Source organism: Callionymus lyra, chromosome 15, assembly GCF_982586985.1.
Source record: "Callionymus lyra chromosome 15, fCalLyr1.hap1.1, whole genome shotgun sequence".
Lineage (NCBI taxonomy): Eukaryota > Metazoa > Chordata > Actinopteri > Syngnathiformes > Callionymidae > Callionymus > Callionymus lyra.
The window spans coordinates 7,929,840-7,956,435 of NC_141832.1; the positions used below are offsets into that span (position 1 = coordinate 7,929,840).

The following is a 26,596-nucleotide window of genomic DNA, read 5'->3' on the forward strand; positions in this document are numbered from 1 at the left end:
CTTGAAACTAGCATGGAATAGTTTCTCTTGAAGGTAGCATCGACTAGTATGTCTTAAAGCTAGCATAGACTTATCTCTCTTGAAGCTAGCATCGGCTACTTTGTCTCAGCTACTTTGTCTTGAAGCTAGCATCAGCTACGTTGACTTGAAGCTAGCATCGGCTACTTAGTCTTGAAGCTAGCATCAGCTACTTGGTCTTGAAGCTAGCATCAGCTACTTTGTCACGAAGCTAGCATCGGCTACGTTGTCTTGAAGCTGAAATCCCCCCTGGATGGAGAAACAATAGTTAATATTTAAGTTGATATCCGCCTGTTACATGTTGCCTTGAATCTGTGTCGGCAAAATTGGACAAATAATTTTAAAAAAATGAATCCATTTTTAAATTAAACTGATTGTATTTTGGATTCAAATCATCAGTGGATCTGTCGCCCCAAAATATTTTTCCTCCGGTGAAAGTCGTTCTGTTTTTACATCAAAGGGGTCGAAGGTCATCGCCCGAGGGAGACAAAACAAGTCAGAAATACTCGACCACTATGGATCAGGAGTGACGGCCTCCACACATGTCCGGCCCATGTGTACGTCTCATCCCTGGAAGGATCCGGAGTCTCATGTGACAGCAGCATCCCGGCGGGCCACAGAACCTCCAAACCTGCTGAGGTCCCCCCCTCCATTTAGCTCCGCCCCCCTCGCCGGCGACTTGATAAGATGGTCGAAGCTCCGGGCGACACACACGACCTTCACATCAGCCCGCCAACATGCCGGTGCCCAGGAGATCAGGTACCAACTCAGATTTGTTGTTTTTAATTTTTCACACAAATATGAGGCAGTATTTTAATAAATCAATCATATTATTGATTTGCTAACACGACAAACTACATTGACTTGTTATTGTTTGACTTTTCCATACGATCAATATCAATATTTTTGATTTGTATCCATCAAAAATATTAATTAAAACCACAATTATCTTGTGTATATGTTGGATTTTGTGTAAATAATGTTTTTTTACAGACTAATTTGAATTTTTTTTATTTTGATATGGTAAATTATTATTTTTAATATTATTAATATTACATTACATTTGGTAAAAAAAATTCAACTTCGTAGTTACAATTAAAATTGTATTCATTTCATTCTGATTTTTATTTTATTTACAGTTTTATCATTTAGTTTTTTTGTTATTGTAAAGTTTTGTCCAATTAATATGAGATTTAATAAATAATTATATCTAAGATTAAGATTAAATTAATAAGAATTTAACCTAAATCCTATATTTTTATATAGAATTACAGCATTTATTAGACTTAAAATAGTATATTTAATCAAACATGTTCTTATACTTTGCTCAGTAACCTTTGATTGTCAAGATGCCTTTTTATTTAACGATCGGTCACGTAAACCATAAGTAACATCTCGATAAAGGATCCATTTTTCAAACATATTTTGTGAAACCCTCGTCGAAAACATGGCTCTGCTGTCGTCTCATAGAGTTCAAGAGCGAACTCGTAAATCATCTCCAGCCTTCGCCTTCTCTTCTCTCTGTAAATCAAGTCTCAAGGCCCGTCTGTCTGCGCACCTGTCTCGCTCTCACGACAGACATCAGACGTTCCTCTGCGCCTCTGATGTTTATTTTCAGTTCATCTTGGGTTTTTCGCTTATTTTCCCATAAGTTTCTCCCACAACGACAGGAAAACCCGCCGCGATGTCGACCACGGGTCTTGAAAAACAAAACCAGCCCGGTTGCCACTTTTGCTTCTCATTTTCCATCTTGGAAGAATCTCCTCGTATCATGCGACGTTCCCGACAGGATCAAAGAGTTTTGATAGCGGTGTAGAGCTCGAATATAATCCTTCCCGCTGCGTCTACGCCGCTGAAATGTCAAGTCGTCAATCTCTCCCGCTCGGGAATCCGCCGTCCGGTCGGACACTTGGAGCAGATCCCGGACCCACCGAAACCAGGATGTTCCGGCGCTACCTCCCCTGCTGTGTTAAAAACCCCCCAAAAAATATTTTGACTATATCTTCTGTCATCGCGTGACCGTGACCTTTCGCGAAGCCTCCCGATCCTTGGCCGCCTCGACCGACTTCCCTTCGAAGTCATTTTTAGCCACGCTAATGCCACGTCACGGTTCCTGCATTCTCCCGTTGATTAGCAGATGGTTTGGTCTTATCGGCCTCCAGCAGGAGAAACACACACTATTGTACTATCCTGGAGAAGATCTTCCCAGAAGGTTGATGGGACACCATCTACTTTGTCTTGAAGCTAGCATGGAATAGTTTCTCTTGAAGGTAGCATCGACTAGTATGTCTTGAAGCTAGCTTAGACTTATCTCTCTTGAAGCTAGCATCGGCTACTTTGTCTTGAAGCTAGCATCAGCTACTTTGTCTTGAAGCTAGCATCAGCTACGTTGACTTGAAGCTAGCATCGGCCTCCAGCAGGAGAAACACACACTATTGTACTATCCTGGAGAAGATCTTCCCAGAAGGTTGATGGGACACCTGTGGTGCAGTGGCAGCTGTAGCCAAGTGTGGCTTCTGAGCTCATCGTGAGGCTCGTGGTCGTCAAAAAAATGCTTGATTTTTGTGCGACTTTTCCACAAACTTTCCGGGTACAATTGGCCAAAAAACAAGCTGCTCATGAAACCCTTTTTTCCACTTGTGATAGTTTTCTATGTCGATTCAAAACTCTGCAGCGAGAATTCTGAGCCGCTCTAGTAGAAGAACTCACATTTCCCCCGATCCTTAAATCTCTTCACTGGCTTCCAGTTTCTTTCAGGATCATTTTAAAATTCTGGTTCTTACTTTCAGATCTATTCATGGTCAGACCTTCCATCAGTGATCTGATCCAGCCTTACACCCCAGCTCGGGCTCTTAGGTCCGGGGATCAGAATCTACTGATGGTTCCTGAACACGAGAGAAATCCTTCCAGACTGTTGCTCCTACGCTTTGGAACGATCTTCCTTCTAAGTTTGATGATCTACTGACTCCTTCAAGAAACATCTCAAGACGTTTTTATTTGTTCAGGCTTTTCCTTGATTCTCTGGAACTCCTGTGTTGTTCTCAGTTTTATCTTGACCTTTAAAGTAAATATTTTATTGGGTATTGTTTTGATTGTTTAAGCGCTTTGTGACCCTGGTCTGGAAAAGCGCTCTATAAATATAAATGACTTACTGACTATGACCGTAAGCATCCACCAGAGAAGTCTCAGGGACGTGCAACGTGGTGACGTGACCACCTGAAGGGGAACAATTAGCCGTTGAGGGTCCGTGCGAAATCGGACACGCAAGGTATAGCATCCGTATCGCCTTTCTCAGAACTCGACGACCGGAGGGAAACCACATGACGGCATCGCTCGGAATGTCGGGAGCCCCCTGCTGTCAGAGGGGCCTCGGTGCACGTCCTTCAAAGGGGTCCTCGGACCCTTCATGAATCAGAGTCTGGACGCGCGTGTCGGACGTTCCTCCCTGACAGGTTTCAAAAAGACGAGGAGGTTTAAAAGCGGCTCTCGAAGGACCGAGGGACAGAAATTCCTGGTGCTGATGGACGACGGATTCCTGGGAGGGTTTTTTGGAAAACTCTCGTGTTACAGGGAGAAGAGCCACCTCTCGGCTCTTGAGGGTTTAGAACCTTGAACCTCGGACCAGTCGCCGGTCGCAGATCCGTATTCATTTCCGTTTGTGTTACAGGAAGAAAAAACAACGCAGGAGATGAAGGTAAGCGACGACGCCGTCGGCATGGCGACGCGCCTCGAGCCCCTTTGAATGGTCTTCTGTGTCCACAGGGAAGCTGCCGCCGTACGAGCCCAACATCCCGGAACCCACGACCCGGGCCGACTTCATGAAGCGTGAGTGGAGTGGAACGAAGAGTTAAAAGGACTGAAGTTTATTACCATGAAAATATAAATATTGAGTATTAAATGGGTCTATATGAGGAGGATCTGTCTCGCCTGCAGTTGATTCAAAACGCTGCAGCGAGAATTCTAACCCGCTCTAGTAGAAGAACTCACATTTCTCCGATCCTTAAAACTCTTCACTGGCTTCCAGTTTCTTTCAGGATCAACTTTAAAATTCTGGTTCTTACTTGCAGAGCTATTCATGGTCAGACCTTCCATCAGTGATCTGATCCAGCCTTACACCCCAGATCGGGCTCTGAGGTCTGTGGATCAGAATCTACTGATGGTTCCACGCACACGGTTCAGGACCAGAGGAGAGAAATCCTTCCAGGCTGTTGCTCCTAAACTTTGGAACGATCTTCCTCTCTTTGCTCTTGATGATCTACTGACTCCTTTAAGAAACATCTTAAGACGTTTTTATTTGTTCAGGCTTTTCCTTGAATTTCTTGAACTCCTGTGTTGTTCTCAGTATTATCTTGATCTTTAAAGTATGTACTTTTTTGAGTATTGTTTTGATTGTTTAAGCGATTTGTGACCCTGGTCTCGAAAAGCGCTATATAAATAAATATTACTTACTTACTTACTTACTATATCATCATTTACTATGCAATTTTTTTTCCTACTAAAGATTTTTAAAGAAGGCAGACATCTGGAAAAAACCTGCACATATTTATCTTGACCTTTTAAGTATATATTTTATTGACTATTGTTTTGAATGTTTAAGCGCTTTGTGACCCTGGTCTGGAAAAGCGCTCTATAAATATAAATGACATACTTACCGTATTTTCCGGACTATAAGTGGCTCCGGAGTACAAGTCGCTCCAGCCATAAAATGCATAATAAAGAAGGAAAAACATATATAAGTCGCACTGCAGTATAAGTCGCATTTTTGGGGGAAGTTTATTGGATAAAATCCAACACCAAGAACAGACATGTTTTCTTGAAAGACAATTTAAAATTAAACTAGAAAAGAGGCAACAACACGGTATGTTACGTTACATGACACAACTGAGAACCTGGTATGTTAACATAACATATTAAGAGTTATTCAGATAACTAGAGCATAAATAACTAAGAAGTTTACCAAACTATCCGTGTAACAGTAAATAACTCAAATCCAATGAAATCTTCATCATCGGTGTCACTTTTAAACAACTCCGCTAACTCCGGAGGAAGAAGATGCGCCGCTTCCTCTTCTACGTCGAAATCATCAACACAGACCTAGAGCGCCCTCTTGCGGTTTAGTGTGAAAATAACATGTGAAATTATATACCGCTAATAATGTGTTAATAATTTCACACATAACGACTTATAGTCTGGAAAATACGGTACTTACTTACATACATTGACCTTCAACTCGTCCTTCAGATTGGTTCCCGCTAACCCTGGATGACAAGACAGCCCAGAAGCTTCTGTGGATTTCCGAGGGAGGGTCGAAGGTGGCTCGGTCCGCCGACGCCGTCTGTCCCTATCCCACCAGACCCGAGAGATACGAGCACTCCCCACAGGTGAGCGGAAACTTCTACCGTCAATCTGGACCCATTATATCCCCGTTAAACCCGCTAACGCTCAAGATCCCTTCCTGGTCCAGGTCCTGTGTAAGGAGGGTCTCCTAGGTTGTCGTGGGTACTGGGAGGTGGACTGCGAGGGGTGGGTGGTGGTCGGCGTGGTGGCAGAGGGCGCGCCCAGGAAGTCCAACGAGGGCCCGTCCGGCCTGGGCGAGAACGACAGGTCCTGGGGCGTGGGCTGGTCCGGCTCCTGCTACCAGGTCTGGCACAACAGCGAGAACACGGACGTGGTCCTGCCCCTCACCACCGTGGTGGGCATCTACGTGGACCAGCCGGCCGGCATCATCAAGTTCCTCCTGGTGGAGGAGGAGGAGGTGCGGCTGCTGCACAAGTTCAAGGTCAACACGCAGGAGAAGCTCTTCTCCGGGATCTGGGTCGGCGCCGACTCGCACTGCCTTCTCCGGAAAAAGGAGCAGTGACCCGGCCGCTAGGTGGCGCCGTGCGGACGGTGTCGGACGGGAGGTTTTTTTGGGGAACAAGGAGCGTGGACGTCCTGGCGTCTTCGTAGACGAGTCGACCTCAGCTCTGTGTTTCCGTGTAACATTTGTATCTACTCTTGTGTTTTATTGCTGATGTTTTTACCGACTCTTGTGCATGAACCTGTTTTTTAAACTCTAGCAAATAAAATGTGTCGTGAAAAACAAGTTTTTGACTCGTTACAAAAGGAGCACCACAGGAGTCGGTCCTCGGACTGTATCGGTTTGACGTGTGGATCAGGTGGATTTTTGCTAAAAACCTTCCCAAAAATGGAATGAAATCCAGGATTCATTGGCGCTGGATTGTTGAGGTAGTACAGGTTCTTGGTCTGGTCCTGAAGAGAGACCATATATGTTGTCTGGTCCTGAAGAGAGACCATATATGTTGTCTGGTCCTGAAGAGAGACCATATATGTTGTCTGGTCCTGAAGAGAGACCATATATGTTGTCTGGTCCTGAAGAGAGACCATATATGTTGTCTGGTCCTGAAGAGAGACCATATATGTCGCCTTAGTGACTCCAAACCTGTGATGAAGCTTCATGAAGCCTTTGTTTCCCTGCTCGTCTTATGTCGTTCAATTTCTTTTCCTGGGTATTTGTTGGTTTGCGTTTTTTCCAGATCCAATCCACATACAACATCTTTTTATTCGTCTTTTTCATCCACCTCTTCCCGACAAAATCACGTGTTTATATAATTTATATTCTTATTCATTTGTTTACTTTGTCGTGACTGGAATTCTTATTTTCCCCAGAGTGATAAATAAAGTTCCATTTATTGTGGAAACACGAAAACTGCATCGAGGTTATTGACATTAGCTTTGATACCATATAAATTGCTACCACGTACTACAGGGAAGTAGTTTTATTTCATTTACAGTGCCTTGCGAAAGTATTCGGCCCCCTTGAACCTTTCAACATTTCGCCACATTTCAGGCTTCAAACATAAAGACATAAAATTTTAATTTTTTGTCATGAATCAACAACAAGTGGGACACAATCGTGAAGTGGAACGAAATTTATTGGATAATTTAAACTTTTTTAACAAATAAAAAACTGAAAAGTGGTATAAATGCACCTGCTCTTTGATAGTCTCAGGGTTCTGTTTAAAGCGCAGAGAGAACCATGAAGACAAAGGAACACACCAGGCAGGTCCGAGATACTGTTGTGGAGAAGTTTGAAGCCGGATTTGGATACAAAAAGATTTCCCAAGCTTTAAACATCTCAAGGAGCACTGTGCAAGCAATTATATTGAAATGGAAGGAGTATCAGACCACTGCAAATCTACCAAGACCCGGCCGTCCCTCCAAACTTTCATCTCAAACAAGGAGAAGACTGATCAGAGATGCAGCCAAGAGGCCCATGATCACTCTGGATGAACTGCAGATAACTACAGCTGAGGTGGGAGAGTCTGTCCATAGGACAACAATCAGTCGTGCACTGCACAAATCTGGCCTTTATGGAAGAGTGGCAAGAAGAAAGCCATTTCTCAAAGATATCCATAAAAAGTCTTGTTTAAAGTTTGCCACAAGCCACCTGGGAGACACACCAAACATGTGGAAGAAGGTGCTCTGGTCAGATGAAACCAAAATCGAACTTTTTGGCCACAATGCAAAACGATATGTTTGGCGTAAAAGCAACACAGCTCATCACCCTGAACACACCATCCCCACTGTCCAACATGGTGGTGGCAGCATCATGGTTTGGGCCTGCTTTTCTTCAGCAGGGACAGGGAAGATGGCTAAAATTGATGGGAAGATGGATGGAGCCAAATACAGGACCATTCTGGAAGAAAACCTGTTGGAGTCTGTAAAAGACCTGAGACTGGGACGGAGATTTATCTTCCAACAGGACAATGATCCAAAACATAAAGCCAAATCTACAATGGAATGGTTCACAAATAGACGTATCCAGGTGTTAGAACGGCCAAGTCAAAGTCCAGACCTGAATCCAATCGAGAATCTGTGGAAAGAGCTGAAGACTGCTGTTCACAAACGCTCTCCATCCAACCTCACTGAGCTCCAGCTGTTTTGCAAGGAAGAATGGGCAAGAATTCCAGTCTCTCGATGTGCAAAACTGATAGAGACATACCCCAAGCGACTTGCAGCTGTAATTGCAGCAAAAGGTGGCGCTACAAAGTATTAGCGCAAGGGGGCCGAATAATATTGCACGCCCCACTTTTCAGTTTTTTATTTGTTAAAAAAGTTTAAATTATCCAATAAATTTCGTTCCACTTCACGATTGTGTCCCACTTGTTGTTGATTCTTGACAAAATTAAAATTTTATATCTTTATGTTTGAAGCCTGAAATGTGGCCAAATGTTGAAAGGTTCAAGGGGGCCGAATACTTTCGCAAGGCACTGTATGTATGTACTTTAAAAGCTTCACAAGTTTCTTTACATGTTCCATGTAAACACTCGATAGTTTATTAAACTTCTTATTTTTTAATTTACAGCAGTTTGTTGTCGAGCCCGTCATTGTTAAAATATAAGCCAAAAGTAAAAAGATCCATCATGATTTGATTTATAACATTCTAAATGTACCAAAGCCATTAAATAGTCAATTATAAGCCTCTGGCTACATCTGCTGGCCATCGGCAGTACTGCATGTCTGAAGTTAACCATCTCAGTTCTTCCAGAAGCAACCAGTTGAGATGGTTCTTGTCAAGATGTTTCTTGAACTAGTTTAGTTTTTTTTCCAGAAAAAAGTAGTTTAAATAAAACAGACGCTTGTCGTTCTTGTTGTTGCTCCTTTTATTTAAAACGTCAGAGCTGTTTGAATGATCACATGTTCGTTTCTCTTCCAATCGTCAGCTTTCTTTCCATCATGCAGTCACATCGAGATTGAGGAGCAAAAAAAAGGAAAATAAAAAGGAAAAAAATTAAGTTTTACAATCGTTCCATCAGTCATTCTCTGGCGAAAGCTAAAAATACAAAACATGTTCATGTGCTGGTGGTTCACGGTTCAGCCACAAATGAGTTGATATCGTCGAAGGAGAAAAAAGAATAAAAAAGTCGTGGGAAGAGCCGCTCCGGCGCGTCATGCTAGCATTCGCTCGATGTTTAATGTTTTAATAATCTTATATATTTTGGGCCAATTCTTTCTTTTTTTTTTAAATAATAAAACGTGAGTTTGTGTGTCTCAAAATTAACAATTTGTGAATAAATGTGCTCCAGATTACAACAAACCAGCGGGTTAGCTAGTTAGCGTTAGCAACAAGTTGTCTAGAACGATAAAAAAAAAATCAGATAAAAGCCGAGGTCGATAAAATTATAACTTACTGTAAATAAAGTGTAGTTTGTGTGGATGCTAAGGTTTAGCTCAGACTAGCCAGATGTGACAAGTGAAACTTTATTCCATCAAGTACTTGAGGTCCAGCGGCGATGCTAGCATGTAGCGCCCGAGTCGCCTGTCGCAGCATCTTCCTCCAGTTAGTGTTTGATATGTGAAGTAACAACGCGGCTCATTAGTGTCGTTTTCTTTTTGGTCAGTCACGTCATGAATTGTGTCGCTTTTGTTAGTTTTGGAAAAAAAAAGAAGGAATTTTTAAAAATGATAATAATGGAGGTACTAGTTTCTGCCTGGTCTTTTTTTTTTTTAACTTCCGCTAGAAACCAGGTCGCCACGACGACCGTCCTTTTTCCGGCTCGAACGGCCCGCCGGGTCTCAGTGCTTCAGGGAGAAGTCGCCGGTGTTGAGACGTGGCCGAGGTAGAGCCCCGAACATCTCCGTCCCGTCCGTGGCCCCGGGGGCGATGAGGGCCTTCATGCTGGCGGCGATGTGTTCCAGGTCAGGGCAGCCCACCTGAGGGCGAGAGGGGGCGCGGGGTTAAGACCGTCAAGACGAAAACCGGGGCCTCGTCCATTCCGGGACTCACCCGCTCTCCGCTGTTGCCCTCTCCCTGGTGAGGGTGGGTTCCTTTGCAGCCCCACCCGGGGACGGACACGGGCAGGGAGCGCGCCATCATCAGGGCGTTGGCGTGGCGTGACGAGCGGGCGGGCTGGCCGACCGCCATGCTGCGCAGCGGCGGAGGCGCCTCCTCGCTCAGCGACCCTGCAGGAGTCGGTCGGGCGTTAAAAAAGAGTGGGAACCCTGAGGAAGCCTCGTAGGATCTTACCGTCGGTGCTCTCCTCCTCGCCGTCCGACTCGAAGAACGGCTCGCAGTCGCGGGACAGCGAGTCCTCGTCCATGGAGAAGACTCCTGGCGGTATAGATTAGCACGTTAGCGGCGCCGCCGAAGAAACCCCCCCCCCCCCATGACGTTACACACCGGCGCTTTCATTCCCATCAGGCCTTCTCTCGTCCATGTCGTCCTCCTCTTCCTCCTCCTCCTCTTCGTCCTCTTCCTCCACATCCACTATCGCGGACCTCTGTCGCCCCCTCTTGGTCGCCTCCAACGCAGCCTTTTCCCTCTCGTCGTCCCCGTTGTTGCCGCCGCCGCCCTGACCCGTGGTCGCCCCCGCGTTGTAGATCGACGGGTAACTCTGGGAGTAAAGCGTTCCGTTCGGGCTGACGCCGCCGTCGCTTGTCGCGTTCTAGGAGACGAAGATGGACCTCGTCAACAAGGGCGTGCAAAGGGAAGACGAACTTTGACACCTTACCCCTCTGTGAGCGGCGTTCACGTCCACGCCGCCGGTCTGCCGCGTGTGCCTCTGCGCCGTTAGCATGGTGGTCGAGTGCAACACGCCGATGTCTTCCACGTAGCGGCGCGTCGACTCCGCCAGGAACCCTTGACCCCACACGTTGTAGACGTAGTCGCAGTCTTTCAGGAAGGCGCCGCCGCCGCCGCCGCTCACCCGCTTCCTCCCGCCTTCCCCCGCCGAGCGGAACTTCTTGCAGGCCGTGAGGATGGCGAGGTCGCAGCCCGACTTTTGGCAGTACACCTCCGCCGCCGAGAGCAGCGCCAGCCAGCTCTCCTTGTGGTTGTCGGGGATGTCGGGCTCGGACGAGTGGACGATGGAGGCCATGTTGGGTTTTTTTTCTCGCGCTCTGATGGACTGACGGTAAGACGTTGAGTCGGGGGGGAAAGATGGCGACGTGGCGAGCGTTTTTGGATTCTTACACGTGGAGGCAAAGGGGAGAGAAGATGATGTTGACAAGTTGCTGGTGATACCTGGAATAGAAGAGGACGAGTTAGATCGATGGTTCTTTTTTAGAGTACTAGACAAAAATGTTTGTTCATCTTAATGTAACGACTAGACTGCAGTCATCTTCGTCCAAAAAGACACGTAAAAACACGTCCATAACTGCTCGTCTGTAACGTCCCTCTTGGATTGAAGCCTCGACACGAGGAATTGTTCCCAGAACACTTAAATAAGTCCGTATTTAAAGATCGTTTGTAGCAGAAGATCCCAGTGTCCCAGGGTAACACTCATGCATGCACAGCCTGGGACACGACATTTATCCTACGGAGATTCTGCTTCAAACGAGCTCAAAATATAGACATTTTTGACACAAATGTTACAGACGAAATGTAATGGAGGCTTTGGAACTTTTTCTTGGGGACAAATAAAAGTGGGAGCCTGTTGCGTCATGTGGAAATAAGACATGGATTACTCTGGAAATAATCCCAAACCCTGGGTCGACACGAGGGCCAGTGAAACATTTAGTTTCCAGTTAGTTCCACTTTGATTTTTTTTTTTAATGGACTGTGTTGTGTAGCATGTTGTAGCGCCATCTACTGGTACATGTTAACCTAGTCTGCAATCCATTTTTTTTTTTTTTTTAATGTTGCGTTCAAGTTCGTCCTTCTAGAGACATGTTGGTGACCATGGTCTCCTTCGCTAGTGATGGTCGACGGTTCGAAGCCCACGATCGTTCGGTGTGACGCGACTTTAAAGTATCGACTGTTGTGTGTCATCTCTGCCGAGCACATGAAGGATGGTGGACTGAGCACAAGAGGCGACACCGTCCAGCACACCTGTGCAAACAAGTGAAGCAACATAACGGAAGTCCCTCCACACATCATCCGACTTCCATCAATCTATGCACCGTTGTTGTTGTTGTTGTTTGTTCTGTTTGTCTGCAGCCCTGACACGTTCACCCTCCGCGGCTAAAGTCGTAGTGACACGCCACAGGTGAGTCGCCACTTACCTGTTCGCCTTCTTAAACCCGCGCTGCTCGTTGTTGTCGATGTTTGACTTGTTTTTGTTATTTTTTTCCTTTTCTTGGCTCAATCGTTTTCAATCTTTTCCCAGTGGTTCTCTCCCCCTTGCTAGGCTGCTCAACAGCGGCAAGTGAGCGACACTGTCTTATATAGCGTCCTGTGGTGCCTTTCAAATTAAACATAATGACGACGCAGCGTTTAAGGGACTTGGTCCCGTAAACTCTCGAAATATAATCTCTTTGTTTAGTGATATTTTCATATTCGGCAAGAAATAAAACTCGTCTTCGTATTAAAGGTCGAAGCGGTGCTTACCAGATTCGCAGGGCTTTTACTTTGAAGGGTAGAAAGGCTCGTTCCGGTGAGGTGTAACTGCGGCTGGCTTCATGGAGCTCTGACGCGAGCTGTTTACTGCCTTCCCAACGAACGCACGCTGGACACGTGACCGAGACGGGCACGTCCTCGCGGGTCCTCGTGCACGTGTACGCCCCGGTCGCGACCCCACGTCTGGTCCTCCCACCCAGCTGTTACATGGTTTTCCCTTTTTTTTTTACATTTATTTTCAAGTTTTTTTTATTTATTGGTACAGAATTTTGTATGTATTTATTTTTGCAACATGATTATTTATTTATCGTAAGTTTTTTATTTTATTTATTGTAACAGGGTTTTATATTTATTTATTTTTGCCATTTTTATTTTATTTATTGTAACAGGGTTTTGTATGTATTTATTTTTGCAACATGATTATTTAAAGTTTTTTATTTATTTATTGTAACAGGGTTTTGTATTTATTTATTTTTGCCACATGATTATTTATATATTATAAATTGTTTTTTTTATTAAATTTATTGTAACAGAGTTTTGTATTTATTTATTTATGTCACACAATTATTTATTTATTTTAAAGTTTTTTGTATTTATTCTTACAGGATTTTGTATTTATTTACTTGTGCCACATGATAATATTTATTTTCAGGTTTCTTGATTTGAAATTCCTGTTTTTATAATGTACAACATGATTTAAACAATAATTTAACAAACTATTTAAACACAAGTAAAATGAGAAAGTATCTACAATTTGAATTTTATTTTATTTATTCTCTCTTTTCGAACCTATGAAACATTCAAGTAAAGCATCTTAGATACTTGATGATTACACAAATATCATTTTAATGTTTATTATATTATTTGAATTACTTGAATCGACAGAACACAAACCCTTGCAAGAGCCAAGGTCTCAAGCAGACTCACAACTACTCATGTTATTTCTGTTTTATTAGTGGTATTTAAAATAGTGGTTACATTAGATAGAAAGTGTAACAATTAAGTTTGTTTTTCAGCTAAAATGCGGCACAAAATCAATTTTATAAAATAAATGCTGTACTTGCTAGCTTAGCTGGTGGCTAGGAGAGTTAGCGGCACTAAATTGTATTTTGTACATTTACAAAAGAGCGTGGATCACAATAAAAAGAGAATATTAATAGGGATTTAAAAACAAAAATGGTTGAATTCATTAACAAATACTTGTTGGCGATGTAAGTCGATCCAGGAACATCTTTGGTCCCTCAGAAGAGGATGGAAAAGTCTGGCCTGAACCTTTAAGAAAATATGTTTTTTCTTTAAAAGGTCAGCAAAAGGTCGTCTTGTCTTCTTCTTCCTGACCTGACTGGAAAGTAGCACAACATGCTATTTTTTATCTCCCAGAATGGACAGAAGTGATCTTTGATTCTATTGATTCTAGTGCCTCGGGAGAGTAAAGAGTCGACGTCTCTCTCCACCGTGTCATGTGACTCTCTTGGCCTACATTTGGCCTTTTTGTTCAGCTCTTTGTATTAAAGTCAAAGATACGTCAAAGTCAGAGACATTTTTAAAAGCCATGACCATGAGCCGGTGACGGACCTACATGTTTTAAAGACGCCGATTTATCTTTTAGACGAGAAATGAGACTCAGGCCATCATGGAGATTATATTGACGGAGCATGCGTTAGCCAGTGGGGGTACGGTATTCTGGAAATTATTCATTTAGAAAATGTATCTGTTCAGGGTGTCCCCTGCCTCTTGCCCGAACTAGCTGGGATAGGCTCTGTACGCATTTTAAATAATTATAATAAATTATTCACATTATTTTCGACTCATTAATTCGATTAAAAACGACATTTCAAACTGTAAAAATGTGATAAAAAATATTATTTTAATAGATATTAATTTGTCAACACGACAATCAATCGAGCCGGGGTTAATATATTAAAATATTTTATAAAAATTATATGAGCAATTAATTTTGATAGCATTGGATCGCCCCGCCCCCTCCCGTGACGTCAGCGTCATCAAACAGGAAGTGTGACGTAACATTTGTTTTGGGATACAGACGGAGAGCTTCACATCAGCGGAAGAATGCAGCAAAACAATGAGGATTATAAGGTATTTTCCCGACACTCAAAACACCACCTTAACCACCTCTCGAACGTCATTTAGGGGTATTTTTGCTCTTTTGTCTCTCGCCGAGCAGCGGTGCTGACGTGAGCGAGCGTTAGCAAGTGTTAGCTTCTGTTAGCATCCGTCATTTTCACTGACGTCATCGCAACAGCTGGATTATTTTGAGTCGACAGAGACAAATGTTGATGTGTCTGAACTGATAGAGTCAAAACAATGTTTAAAAAACTGTTCAAGACGGATCGGTAAGTGTGTCGTAGTGAAAAATGAACGACGTCCTTCGTCATCGTCAGACTTGTTCAGGTCATGTGACCTAGTTTTGTCGTTTATTATGAGCGTCTTGTGTTTTTTTCTGCCTGACATATGAATCACTTCTTTCTCTTCGTGACTAATGTAGTTTTTCACCTTCACTGTTCGTGGTCAATACACAGAGCAACACACGAAACAGGTTTTAATGAAACCCTTCACTTGTTTTTAATCAGGATCAGAAGCTTTTATTATGTTGTAAACAAAACATGGTGTTTTTTTGTGTTGTCAGTACAGAATAAAACTACGAAATAAGCTAAATAAAAAAACAAAACAAGATCCAAGGCAGTAAATGTTGTATTATAAAAGTGTATAGTAGTGACAGTAACTTTGAGTTTAACGTCATTCTTCGAAAAAAAAAACCTGGAATTATCAACTTGTCAATGGTAACAATATATTTTCTTATTCGCCTGTACTTTGTTCTAGTATTTTACAAGTGTATCAAATGTACCGGGTCGTGTGTAAATGACCTCTTGGCCTGTACTCGCTCGACAATAGATGTGCGGATCTCATTATGGTATCTTGGGTTAAATAAAAGTTAAATACAATAATAACATTTGATTGTTTAAGCGCTTTGTGACCCTGGTCTGGAAAAGCGCTATACAAATAAAAATGACTTACTTACTTACTTACTTACTTACTTACTTACTCACACCAGAACCTTCAACGTCAAACTGGTTTGACAAAGAAACGGTTCATTCTTAATCCTCTATTGTGGAAGTTTCAATTCAGATTAACTACTTTAATCTGATTATAATTAAAAAAAAGTCCCAAAAATTTGATATAAATCTATATTTATTTACTAGAAAAACACAACAATGACCAGAACCACATATAGAATTAACGGTTTTGCTAAAAAGGAAGTGCAACTATGATGAACGTGTTTCAGGTTTAGAGCAAACAAATAAATGAAATAAACAATAACAATTAACCTTTTTTTTTTGAGGTTATCAATACTACCTGAAAATGAATACTTTATTATCAATATTTTGAATTTCAATAACTTTTACTGAAATGGCTAACATGGCTTACAGGGTTGATGAGTAAAAGTTATTTGACAATTGTTTTATAGATTTGATTCGATTGATATACATTTATTCTTCCAACATTTTCCCACAGTGTTAATATGTTTAAAAGTACACATTAGACCAGGGGTGGGCAATTATAATTATTCAAGGGCCACATTAAATTATGTGAATGTTGTTAAGGGCCGTCAATCAAAAAGAAAGACGATAAAATCCCTAAATAAAAGGACATTCGTAGTTAGGCCGTGACATTTATTAAGCTAAATAAGCTGCAATTTTGTTCTTGTACATATGAGTTTTTTTTCCAAAGATTTCTTCAACTAACTTAAAAATATATATATATTATTATTAAATGAATAATAAATACAAAATACACTTTTCAATGCATTAGAACCATTTATACATGATCATACTTTGACATTACGAGGGCCACATAAATATAGTCAAAGGGCCGCATATGGCCCCCGGGCCGCACTTTGCCCAGGTCTGCATTAGACATACTGTACAAATCAATCTGAATCGATCATGAATTAAAAAGGAACAATAACAACAAATAAAATAAATATAACAGAATAAAAAAAATAAAAATCACAAAATAAAATAAACACAAAATAACTCAAATGATCTTAAATATCTAACATTGTTACGTGCGCACATACGGATCAAATGTTCTCGATAAATGTCTTCATTGTTGGTCCACAGCTGATCTTCGAGAAGGAGGGGGTGTATCTGCACACCAACGCCAAGAGGAGCAACCAGGACACCAGCATCCCGGGCTTCATCCGGGTCGTGGAGCGGGTGAGAAGATAAGAAATAATCGCCAGCGATCAAAACAAAAGCTGTTGTTTATTGAGCACGACGTTTGTCTTAGGCTGGAGTACCTGCGCTGGAGTGGTGCCCCCTGGAGGACGTGGGGAGCGGTGCACCAGCTGTCCTGTACTCGAAGAAGGTAAGAGACCCTTCAGAGAACCGTATTAATGTGGCCCTTATAGAGTAGATCTAACCGGCGTAGAACATTTAGAAAAGGTTACAACTTATTTAGTATTTAATTAAATCTATATACAACTAGCTGACGCTAGATAGACTTTATTTATTCGATAACGGCCCCTCACAACAGTCACATTATATAATGTGGCCCCTCACAACAGTCACATTATATAATGTGGCCCCTCACAACAGTCACATTATATAATGCGGCCCCCTCACAACAGTCACATTATATAATGTGGCCCCTCACAACAGTCACATTATATAATGTGGCCCCTCACAACAGTCACATTATATAATGTGGCCCCTCACAACAGTCACATTATATAATGTGGCCCCTCACAACAGTCACATTATATAATGTGGCCCCTCACAACAGTCACATTATATAATGTGGCCCCTCACAACAGTCGCATTATATAATGTGGCCCCTCACAACAGTCACATTATATAATGTGGCCCCTCACAACAGTCACATTTTATAATGTGGCCCCTCACAACAGTCACATTATATAATGTGGCCCCTCACAACAGTCACATTATATAATGTGGCCCCTCACAACAGTCACATTTTATAATGTGGCCCCTCACAACAGTCGCATTATATAATGTGGCCCCTCACAACAGTCACATTATATAATGTGGCCCCTCACAACAGTCACATTTTATAATGTGGCCCCTCACAACAGTCGCATTATATAATGTGGCCCCTCACAACAGTCACATTTTATAATGTGGCCCCTCACAACAGTCACATTATATAATGTGGCCCCTCTCAACAGTCGCATTATATAATGCGGCCCCTCACAACAGTCACATTATATAATGTGGCCCCTCACAACAGTCACATTATATAATGTGGCCCCTCACAACTGTCACATTATACATTTATTTTCTGACCACTTCTTCTTCATGGATCAGGATGGAGAAGGAGGCGAGGAAGACACAAAGTTCGACCCGGGATACGAACCCGACTGGGCCGTGATCAGCACCGTGAAGAAGGATCGGGAACACGTGCCACTGAAACACACCGGTAAGCATGATTGACGCGTGTCAGACGTGCATCTACGAGAGTGATTGACACGTGTCCTCCTCCTCCTCCTCCTCCTCCTCCTCCTCCTCCTCCTCCTCCTCCTCCCCCTCCTCAGGCCAGTGGTCGTTCTCTCTGCCGCTGTCCGAGCTCTACTCCCTACGCAAGGCTCGCTTCTCTCTGGGTCGGAACTTCCTGGTGATGACCAGTCGCGGCGGTGACCCTCTGCCTCCGCTGCACTTCCACCGGGGAGGAACCAGCGACCTCCTGCGGGCGCTGCACATGTACATCACCCTGGACCAGTGAGTCTCCCCCACGGCCAGGAAGCCTTTTCTTTCGATTATTAATTATAACTTTATCGACAGGTCACCCGTGGACGGGCGGCTCTACCTGGCGTATCCTCTCGACTCCGCCCACGCCTTCGACAAGATGAACCTTATGGACGAAAGCGGCTCCGACTTCGTCACCGTAAAAACATCCTTCGCTCGTAATGTTCTCTGATCAGATGAAGACCTGAGTCTCCCCTGAACAGAGGCTGATCCACGACCCGTACGCCACCACCTTCGGAGGGTTCTCCAAGGTCACCAACTTCTTCAGGGCGGCCCTCCGGCCCCCCGACTCGCCCAACCACCCCATGCACCAGCGCAGGCGCGCCCCGCGGGACCCCAGCCTGCCCCCGCAGTCCGAGGAGGAGCCGGGCTTCGAACTCATCACCTGCGTAAGAACCCAACCCCGTGGTGATGCCTTCACTGACCTCCTAGAGTCGTGACCACGTTCTCTCTCTTCCGGTTCAAGGGGGTGGAGCTCGGGCCGAGGCCGGACGTGAGCCGGGGGTCTCCACTGGATCAGTGGCAGGAGTTCCTGGACGCGGAGGGTCGCGTGACCGACCCGGAGAGGATCAAGGAGCTGGTGTTCAGAGGGGTAAGGCTGGTTCGTCCAGGTCCCTCAGGATAGAAGTGGTTGAATTTCTTAATGTTGTTGTTGTTTTTTTTTAATGATTTGAATCAATAATTGATATATTGAAAGGTTTAATTCGTTTTTATTGAATATATATTTTTAAATCAATTCATTTAACAAATGGAGTTTAATTATCTAATTAAAATAATTCATCATTTTTTTTCATTTTCGTAGTATTTTAACTTCTATATGAAATGATTGCACAATATTGTCAACATGAATTAATAACACGTAGAGTTTGATATATTTCCAAAAAAGGAAATACATATATATATATATGTCATCCAAAAATAGAAAAATATATTTTCTTAATTTTTATATTCGTGGCCTTTTAAAAGTATGTAAGTACTATGTATATTTCTGAAGGTCTCTCATATGGAAGTATATCAAAATATTCAATGGATGAATTTAGTTAATAACATTTTTTGAATCATTTAATTCAATTAATCGAATATTTTCAAAATGAATTCCATAATTTTTCACACATTCAATTTTCAATTGAAATGATTCAAAAATGAATGTTCTAGATTCAATATATTTAATTCATAGCCTTTTAAATGATTTAAACTTAATTAATTAGTCTTTACATTTTTCATTTAAAATATTTGTCGTGGTTTTGTATCTTTAAAAACATGTTTTTTATTTAAATTAAAGAATATATGTATAATTTCAAGAGGAAATTCTATATTGACTTAAAAATGCTGCATTTTAATTATTAATTTTATATTATAATAATTAGACTATGAAACACTGTGTAAATCATATGTTTTTAAAACGAAAAACCTTTCAATATAGAAATGATTGAATTAAATCAATAACAACAGAAAAGTTAAATCCTCCATCAACATCCTGATGATGTAATTCCACGATCGTCCACTAGTCTCTAAATAACTGTGCACTCAGGGAATCCAACCGTCGCTCAGGAAGGAAGCCTGGAAGTTCCTGCTGGGGTTCTACCCCTGGAGCAGCACCAGTCGGGAGCGCGAGGACATCCTGCGGGTCAAGACGTGAGACCGGTTCACCCCGTGAGTCCTTCAGAACCATCATGGTGACCCTTGTGCGTCTGCAGGGACGAGTACTTCAGGATGAAGGTCCAGTGGAAGTCGGTGAGCGAGGAGCAGGAGATGAGGAACACGCTCCTGCGAGGATACAGGAACCTGATCGGTCGGTGACACGTTAAACACACGCGTGACCCACGTGCTGACACATGTTCGCAGAGCGAGACGTGAACCGGACGGACCGACACAACACCTTCTTCTCCGGCAACGACAACCCGGGCCTGACGCTGCTGCACGACGTGCTGATGACGTACTGCATGTACAACTTCGACCTCGGTGAGATTGTTGACCTTGACCCTCGAGAAGGTCGCCGTGAGTGTGTCTGACACGCGTGTGCGTCCAGGTTACGTGCAGGGCATGAGCGACCTGCTGGCGCCGCTGCTGTTCGTCACGCAGAACGAAGTGGAATCTTTCTGGTGCTTGAAGGGCTTCATGGAGCGAGTGGTGAGTGATGATGTCATCATGTCTGTGATGTCATACTATTGATTGATTTATCTTAAATATTGAAACTTTACCTTTTATTAAATGCTGTGGTTTTTTAACATTTAGAATTTGAAAATCTGATGTATATATGTTTTTAATTTAAATTTGTGTTGTTGTTTTTAAGCATTGAATATATATATATATATTAATATATATATTATATATTATTTAAATTCAAATTTCAGAAACTTTCCTTTTTTTTTTAATGTTGTGGGGTTTTTTACATTTGAAAATTGAAAGTTTTATTTTTTTATTTGTTTTTTTTTAAGCATTCAATATATACATATATTTTTTATAATAATTGAATACAATATGTTTTATATTAAATGGTTGAATTTTTTTTTATTCAAATTTTGAGTTTTTTTAAGCATTTAAAATGTGAAAATTTGATTTTTTTTTTTCAATTCATGTTGTTGTTTTTTAGGCATTGAATATATATATATTATATTACAATAATAATATAATATAATATAATAATTGAATACAATATGTTTTATATTAAATGGTTGAATTTCTTTTTATTCAAATTTTGAGTTTTTTTAAGCATTTAAAATGTGAAAATTTTATTTTTTTTTTCAATTCATGTTGTTTTTTAGGCATTGAATATATATATATTATATTATAATAATAATATAATATAATATAATACAATTATTATAATAATTGAATACAATATGTTTTATATTAAATGGTTGAATTTTTTAAATTCAAATTTTGAGTTTTTTTAAGCATTTAAAATGTGAAAATTTGATTCTTTTTTTCTCAATTCATGTTGTTGTTTTTTAGGCATTGAATATATATATATTATATAATAATAATAATTTATTATAATATAATAATAATATTATTATAATAATTGAATACAATATATTTTATATTGAAAGGTTGAATTTGTTTTTATTGAATACAATAGTTTCTATATTAAAAATGATTAATTTTAAATCATTTAAATTAAAAAAACATTTTCCAAAATAATTATTTCTTCTTAAATAAATAGTTTGATATTTTAATTCTACTTAATTAAAAAGACGGTTATGTTGTGTACGATATATAAATGTTGGTAAAATAGTGCGTCTAAAACTTCAACCGTTCAAATAAATAAATAAATTAAAATGCAATTGTTAAATGTTGAAATCAACCAATTAATATTGTGATGAGATACTTCCGTATATTAACCTCCGCTTGTTGAAGTTGAAATGATGCGTTTAAAGGCGTATATTCTATAAAATAAAATAAAAAAACAAATGAAAGTCAGTACCAACATTGGCCACTGTGGGGCGCTATCTCGCCGCGTAACACAAGTGTGTGTTGACTCTCGGTGTCTCTGCAGCATCACAACTTTGAAGAGTCTCAGGAGGCCATGAAGCAGCAGCTGCTGCAGCTCAGTGTCCTGCTCAGAGCTCTGGACCCAGAACTCTGCGACTTCCTGGGTAAGAACCAGTTTAGATGATGATGATGATGATGATGAAGATGAAGATGATAATAAGGATGAAGATGATGATGATGATGACGATGATGACGATGAAGATGATGAAGATGATGATGACGATGATGACGATGAAGAAGATGATGAAGATGATGATGATGAAGATGATGACGATGATGAAGATGATGATGATGAAGTTGATGAAGATGAAGATGATAATAAGGATGAAGATGATGAAGATGATGATGATGATGACGATGATGAAGATGAAGATGATGATGACGATGATGATGAAGATGACGATGATGATGATGATGATGATGAAGATAATAATGATGATGATGATGAAGATAATGATGATGATGATGATGATTAAGATAATGATGATGATGAAGATAATGATGATGATGATGACGATGAAGATGATGATGATGATGGAGATAATGATGATGATGAAGAGGATGATGAAGATGATGAAGATGAAGATGATGAAGAAGATGATGATGATGACGATGATGAAGATGACGATGATGATGAAGATGAAGATGATGAAGAAGATGATGATGATGATGATGAAGAAGATAATGATGATGATGATGAAGATAATGATGATGATGAAGAGGATGATGATGATGAAGAGGATGATGAAGATGATGAAGATGAAGAAGATGATGAAGATGATGATGACGATGATGACGATGATGAAGATGAAACGTCACTAACTCTCTCCCTCCAGACTCCCAGGACAGCGGCTCGCTCTGCTTCTGCTTCCGATGGCTGCTGATCTGGTTCAAGAGAGAGTTCTCCTTTGAGGACATCCTCATCCTGTGGGAGGTGAGTTGAGTGACAGCTGTCACACGTTCATCTTCTGAAGGAACCATGATTTGACTGTGACTCCTCAGGTCATGTGGACTCGTCTCCCGTGTGAGAACTTCCACCTGTTGATCGCCTGCTCCATCCTGCAGTCTCAGAGAGGAGAGCTGATCGGGTCGGACCACGACTTCAACACCATCCTGAAGGTGTGTGTGTGTGTGTGTATTTGTTTGTGTGTATATTGAGGAGTGTTTGTTTGTATATTGAGGAGTTAGTGTTTGTTTGTATATTGAGGAGTGAGTGTTTGTGTGTATATTGAGGGGTAAGTGTTTGTGTGTATATTGAGGAGTGTTTGTTTGTATATTGAGGAGTTAGTGTTTGTGTGTATATTGAGGGGTAAGTGTTTGTGTGTATATTGAGGAGTGTTTGTTTGTATATTGAGGAGTTAGTGTTTGTGTGTATATTGAGGGGTAAGTGTTTGTGTGTATATTGAGGAGTGTTTGTTTGTATATTGAGGAGTTAGTGTTTGTTTGTATATTGAGGGGTAAGTGTTTGTGTGTATATTAAGGATTGTGTGTTTGTGTTTATATTGAGGAGTGTGTGTTTGTGATTTTATATGTATATTTAGGTGTGTTTACATGTTTATTAAGGATTGTGGTTTGTGTGTATATTCAGGAGTGTGTTTTTGTGTTTATATCTGAAATAAGGAGTGTGTTTTTGTTTGGTTTTTAAATGTATATTTGGGAGTGGGTGTTTGTGTTTTTATAAGTATATTAAGAAGTGTGTGTTTGGTTTGTAGGTATATTAAGGAGTGTGTGTTTACATGTATATTAAAGAGTGTGTTTGTGTTTATAAGTATATTAAGGAGTGTGTGTTTACATGTATATTAAAGAGTGTGTTTGTGTTTATAAGTATATTAAGGAGTGTGTGTTTACATGTATATTAAAGAGAGTGTGTTTGTGTTTATAAGTATATAAAGGAGTGTGTGTTTAAATGTATATTAAGGAGTGTGTGTTTGTGTTTATAAGTATATTAAGGAGTGTGTGTTTCCATGTATATTAAAGAGAGTGTGTTTGTGTTTATAAGTATATTAAGGAGTGTGTGTTTATATGTATATTAAAGAGTGTGTTTGTGTTTATAATTATATTAAGGAGTGTGCGTTTACATGTATATTAAGGAGTGTGTGTTTATAAGTATATTAAGGAGTGTGTGTTTACATGTATATTAAAGAGAGTGTGTTTGTGTTTATAAGTATTTTAAGGAGTGTGTGTTTACATGTATATTAAAGAGAGTGTTTGTGTGTTTATAAGTTTATTAAGGAGTGTGTTTACATGTATATTAAAGAGAGTGTGTTTGTGTTTATAAGTATTTTAAGGAGTGTGTGTTTACATGTATATTAAAGAGTGTGTTTGTGTTTATAAGTATATTAAGGAGTGTGTGTTTACATGTATATTAAAGAGTGTGTTTGTGTTTATAAGTATATTAAGGAGTGTGTGTTTACATGTATATTAAAGAGAGTGTGTTTGTGTTTATAAGTATATTAAGGAGTGTGTGTTTCCATGTATATTAAAGAGAGTGTGTTTGTGTTTATAAGTATATTAAGGAGTGTGTGTTTATATGTATATTAAAGAGTGTGTTTGTGTTTATAATTATATTAAGGAGTGTGCGTTTACATGTATATTAAGGAGAGTGTGTTTGTGTTTATAAGTATATTAAGGAGTGTGTGTTTCCATGTATATTAAAGAGAGTGTGTTTGTGTTTATAAGTATATTAAGGAGTGTGTGTTTATATGTATATTAAAGAGTGTGTTTGTGTTTATAATTATATTAAGGAGTGTGCGTTTACATGTATATTAAGGAGTGTGTGTTTATAAGTATATTAAGGAGTGTGTGTTTACATGTATATTAAAGAGAGTGTGTTTGTGTTTATAAGTTTATTAAGGAGTGTGTTTACATGTATATTAAAGAGAGTGTGTTTGTGTTTATAAGTATTTTAAGGAGTGTGTGTTTACATGTATATTAAAGAGTGTGTTTGTGTTTATAAGTATATTAAGGAGTGTGTGTTTACATGTATATTAAAGAGTGTGTTTGTGTTTATAAGTATATTAAGGAGTGTGTGTTTACATGTATATTAAAGAGAGTGTGTTTGTGTTTATAAGTATATTAAGGAGTGTGTGTTTCCATGTATATTAAAGAGAGTGTGTTTGTGTTTATAAGTATATTAAGGAGTGTGTGTTTACATGTATATTAAAGAGTGTGTTTGTGTTTATAAGTATATTAAGGAGTGTGTGTTTACATGTATATTAAAGAGAGTGTGTTTGTGTTTATAAGTATATTAAGGAGTGTGTGTTTCCATGTATATTAAAGAGAGTGTGTTTGTGTTTATAAGTATATTAAGGAGTGTGTGTTTATATGTATATTAAAGAGTGTGTTTGTGTTTATAATTATATTAAGGAGTGTGCGTTTACATGTATATTAAGGAGTGTGTGTTTATAAGTATATTAAGGAGTGTGTGTTTACATGTATATTAAAGAGAGTGTGTTTGTGTTTATAAGTATTTTAAGGAGTGTGTGTTTACATGTATATTAAAGAGAGTGTTTGTGTGTTTATAAGTTTATTAAGGAGTGTGTTTACATGTATATTAAAGAGAGTGTGTTTGTGTTTATAAGTATTTTAAGGAGTGTGTGTTTACATGTATATTAAAGAGAGTGTTTGTGTGTTTATAAGTTTATTAAGGAGTGTGTGTTTACATGTATATTAAAGAGAGTGTTTGTGTGTTTATAAGTTTATTAAGGAGTGTGTTTACATGTATATTAAAGAGAGTGTGTTTGTGTTTATAAGTATATTAAGGAGTGTGTGTTTACATGTATATTAAAGAGAGTGTGTTTGTGTTTATAAGTATATTAAGGAGTGTGTGTTTACATGTATATAAAGGAGTGTGTTTGTGTGTTTTCATGTATAATAAGGAGTGTGTTTGTGTGTTTATAAGTTTATTAAGGAGTGTGTTCACATGTATATTAATGAGTGTGTGTTTGTGCAACTGATGAGTCCACTCTATCAGTTTTGATGCTAGTGAGTTGTACTCTACAGACCATAATTGTGTGACTCCATGGACACTTGTTGTGCGTCTCTGTGCTCGTGTGATATGTACCGTCTCTGCAGCACATCAACGAACTGACGATGAAGTTGGACCTGCAGCAGATCCTGTGCGGCGCCGAGTCCATCTACCTGCAGCTGGTGCAGTGCAAGGTACGACCACACACACCTGTGGCGCTCTCGTCTCACACGTCTGCTCCTCAGGAGCTCCCTCTGAAGGTGCAGGAGGTCCTCGGCCTCTGGGCCCCCGCCAGCTCCTCCGACTCCTCCGAGAGCCCGGACTCGGACGACGCCGAGCGCTTGCTCAACGGCTCCGAGGCAGGGGCCTCGGCGCCGCCCCCCCTCCCGCCCCGACCCGCTCTCACCGGCCCTTAATTCTGCGGAGTTCCCAGGAAAATGAAGGAAAAACGCATTTATACGAAGAAGCTCTATATTGTGTTAACGATCAAATTTTACAGTACTGTTGTGCGCAGGCAGGGGGCGTCTTATCGGAAGGACTACGTTACAGTGACATTCTATGTTGTGTGTTTTCTTTCTCATGCTGCTTGTTTTCTACTTTTCCACTGTCAGTCACTTTACCCTTTTATTTCCCGCCGCCCTGCCGCCGCATCCGAAGAGGGAAATAGGAAGAGTCAGCAGCCACTGACCTATGCAATAGTTGTTTTCTCGCATGCTCGTGAGGTTTCTATTTTATTGTTGTTGTAACATTTTCAACCAAATAAACTGTTTCACCTCCGACTACGTTTCTGGGTTTTTTTTCATCTGGACCTCGTCTCGTTCTCGGGGTTTATACGTTTATTACTCACTTGTTTCTCTGGAAATCTCTTCTCAGGTGCGATGAAGCCTGAATGATGGACGCTCTGCTCCGAGGCTCTCACAGACGACGGTGCTCCTCACGTCCTTCGCTAACCAGGTAACCCTGTGAAGATTCTTCATCTCTGTGGTTCAA

General features: G+C 40.6%; 3 protein-coding genes across 3 annotated transcripts; 2 read left to right on the forward strand and 1 right to left on the reverse strand.

Moving 5' to 3' along the window:
- The first annotated feature begins 696 nt into the window (after window positions 1-696).
- On the forward strand, window positions 697-5,879 carry LOC148064748 (tripartite motif-containing protein 16). The gene is made up of 5 exons (XM_087809456.1): window positions 697-777; window positions 3,686-3,712; window positions 3,781-3,843; window positions 5,260-5,399; window positions 5,483-5,879. The coding sequence occupies exons 1-5, from the start codon at window positions 756-758 to the stop codon at window positions 5,876-5,878; spliced, it is 648 nt and encodes a 215-aa protein (XP_087665582.1). The 5' UTR covers window positions 697-755; the 3' UTR covers window position 5,879.
- Window positions 5,880-8,666: 2,787 nt separating this feature from the next.
- Window positions 8,667-12,184, reverse strand: akt1s1 (AKT1 substrate 1 (proline-rich)). The gene is made up of 6 exons (XM_087809596.1): window positions 12,025-12,184; window positions 10,533-11,044; window positions 10,202-10,466; window positions 10,049-10,132; window positions 9,809-9,984; window positions 8,667-9,735 (listed from the first exon to the last, which is right to left on the reverse strand). Exons 2-6 carry the CDS (start codon window positions 10,896-10,898, stop codon window positions 9,598-9,600), a joined length of 1,029 nt encoding a protein of 342 aa, XP_087665722.1. The 5' UTR covers window positions 10,899-11,044; window positions 12,025-12,184; the 3' UTR covers window positions 8,667-9,597.
- Window positions 12,185-14,345: 2,161 nt separating this feature from the next.
- tbc1d17 (TBC1 domain family, member 17) lies at window positions 14,346-26,385 on the forward strand. Its single transcript, XM_087809423.1, has 17 exons — window positions 14,346-14,455; window positions 16,501-16,596; window positions 16,670-16,747; window positions 17,707-17,818; window positions 17,934-18,117; window positions 18,181-18,283; window positions 18,348-18,533; window positions 18,611-18,736; window positions 19,676-19,779; window positions 19,842-19,936; window positions 19,990-20,106; window positions 20,174-20,274; window positions 21,644-21,743; window positions 22,476-22,573; window positions 22,642-22,758; window positions 25,714-25,800; window positions 25,852-26,385. Exons 1-17 carry the CDS (start codon window positions 14,429-14,431, stop codon window positions 26,020-26,022), a joined length of 1,902 nt encoding a protein of 633 aa, XP_087665549.1. The 5' UTR covers window positions 14,346-14,428; the 3' UTR covers window positions 26,023-26,385.
- The last annotated feature ends 211 nt before the right edge of the window (window positions 26,386-26,596 follow it).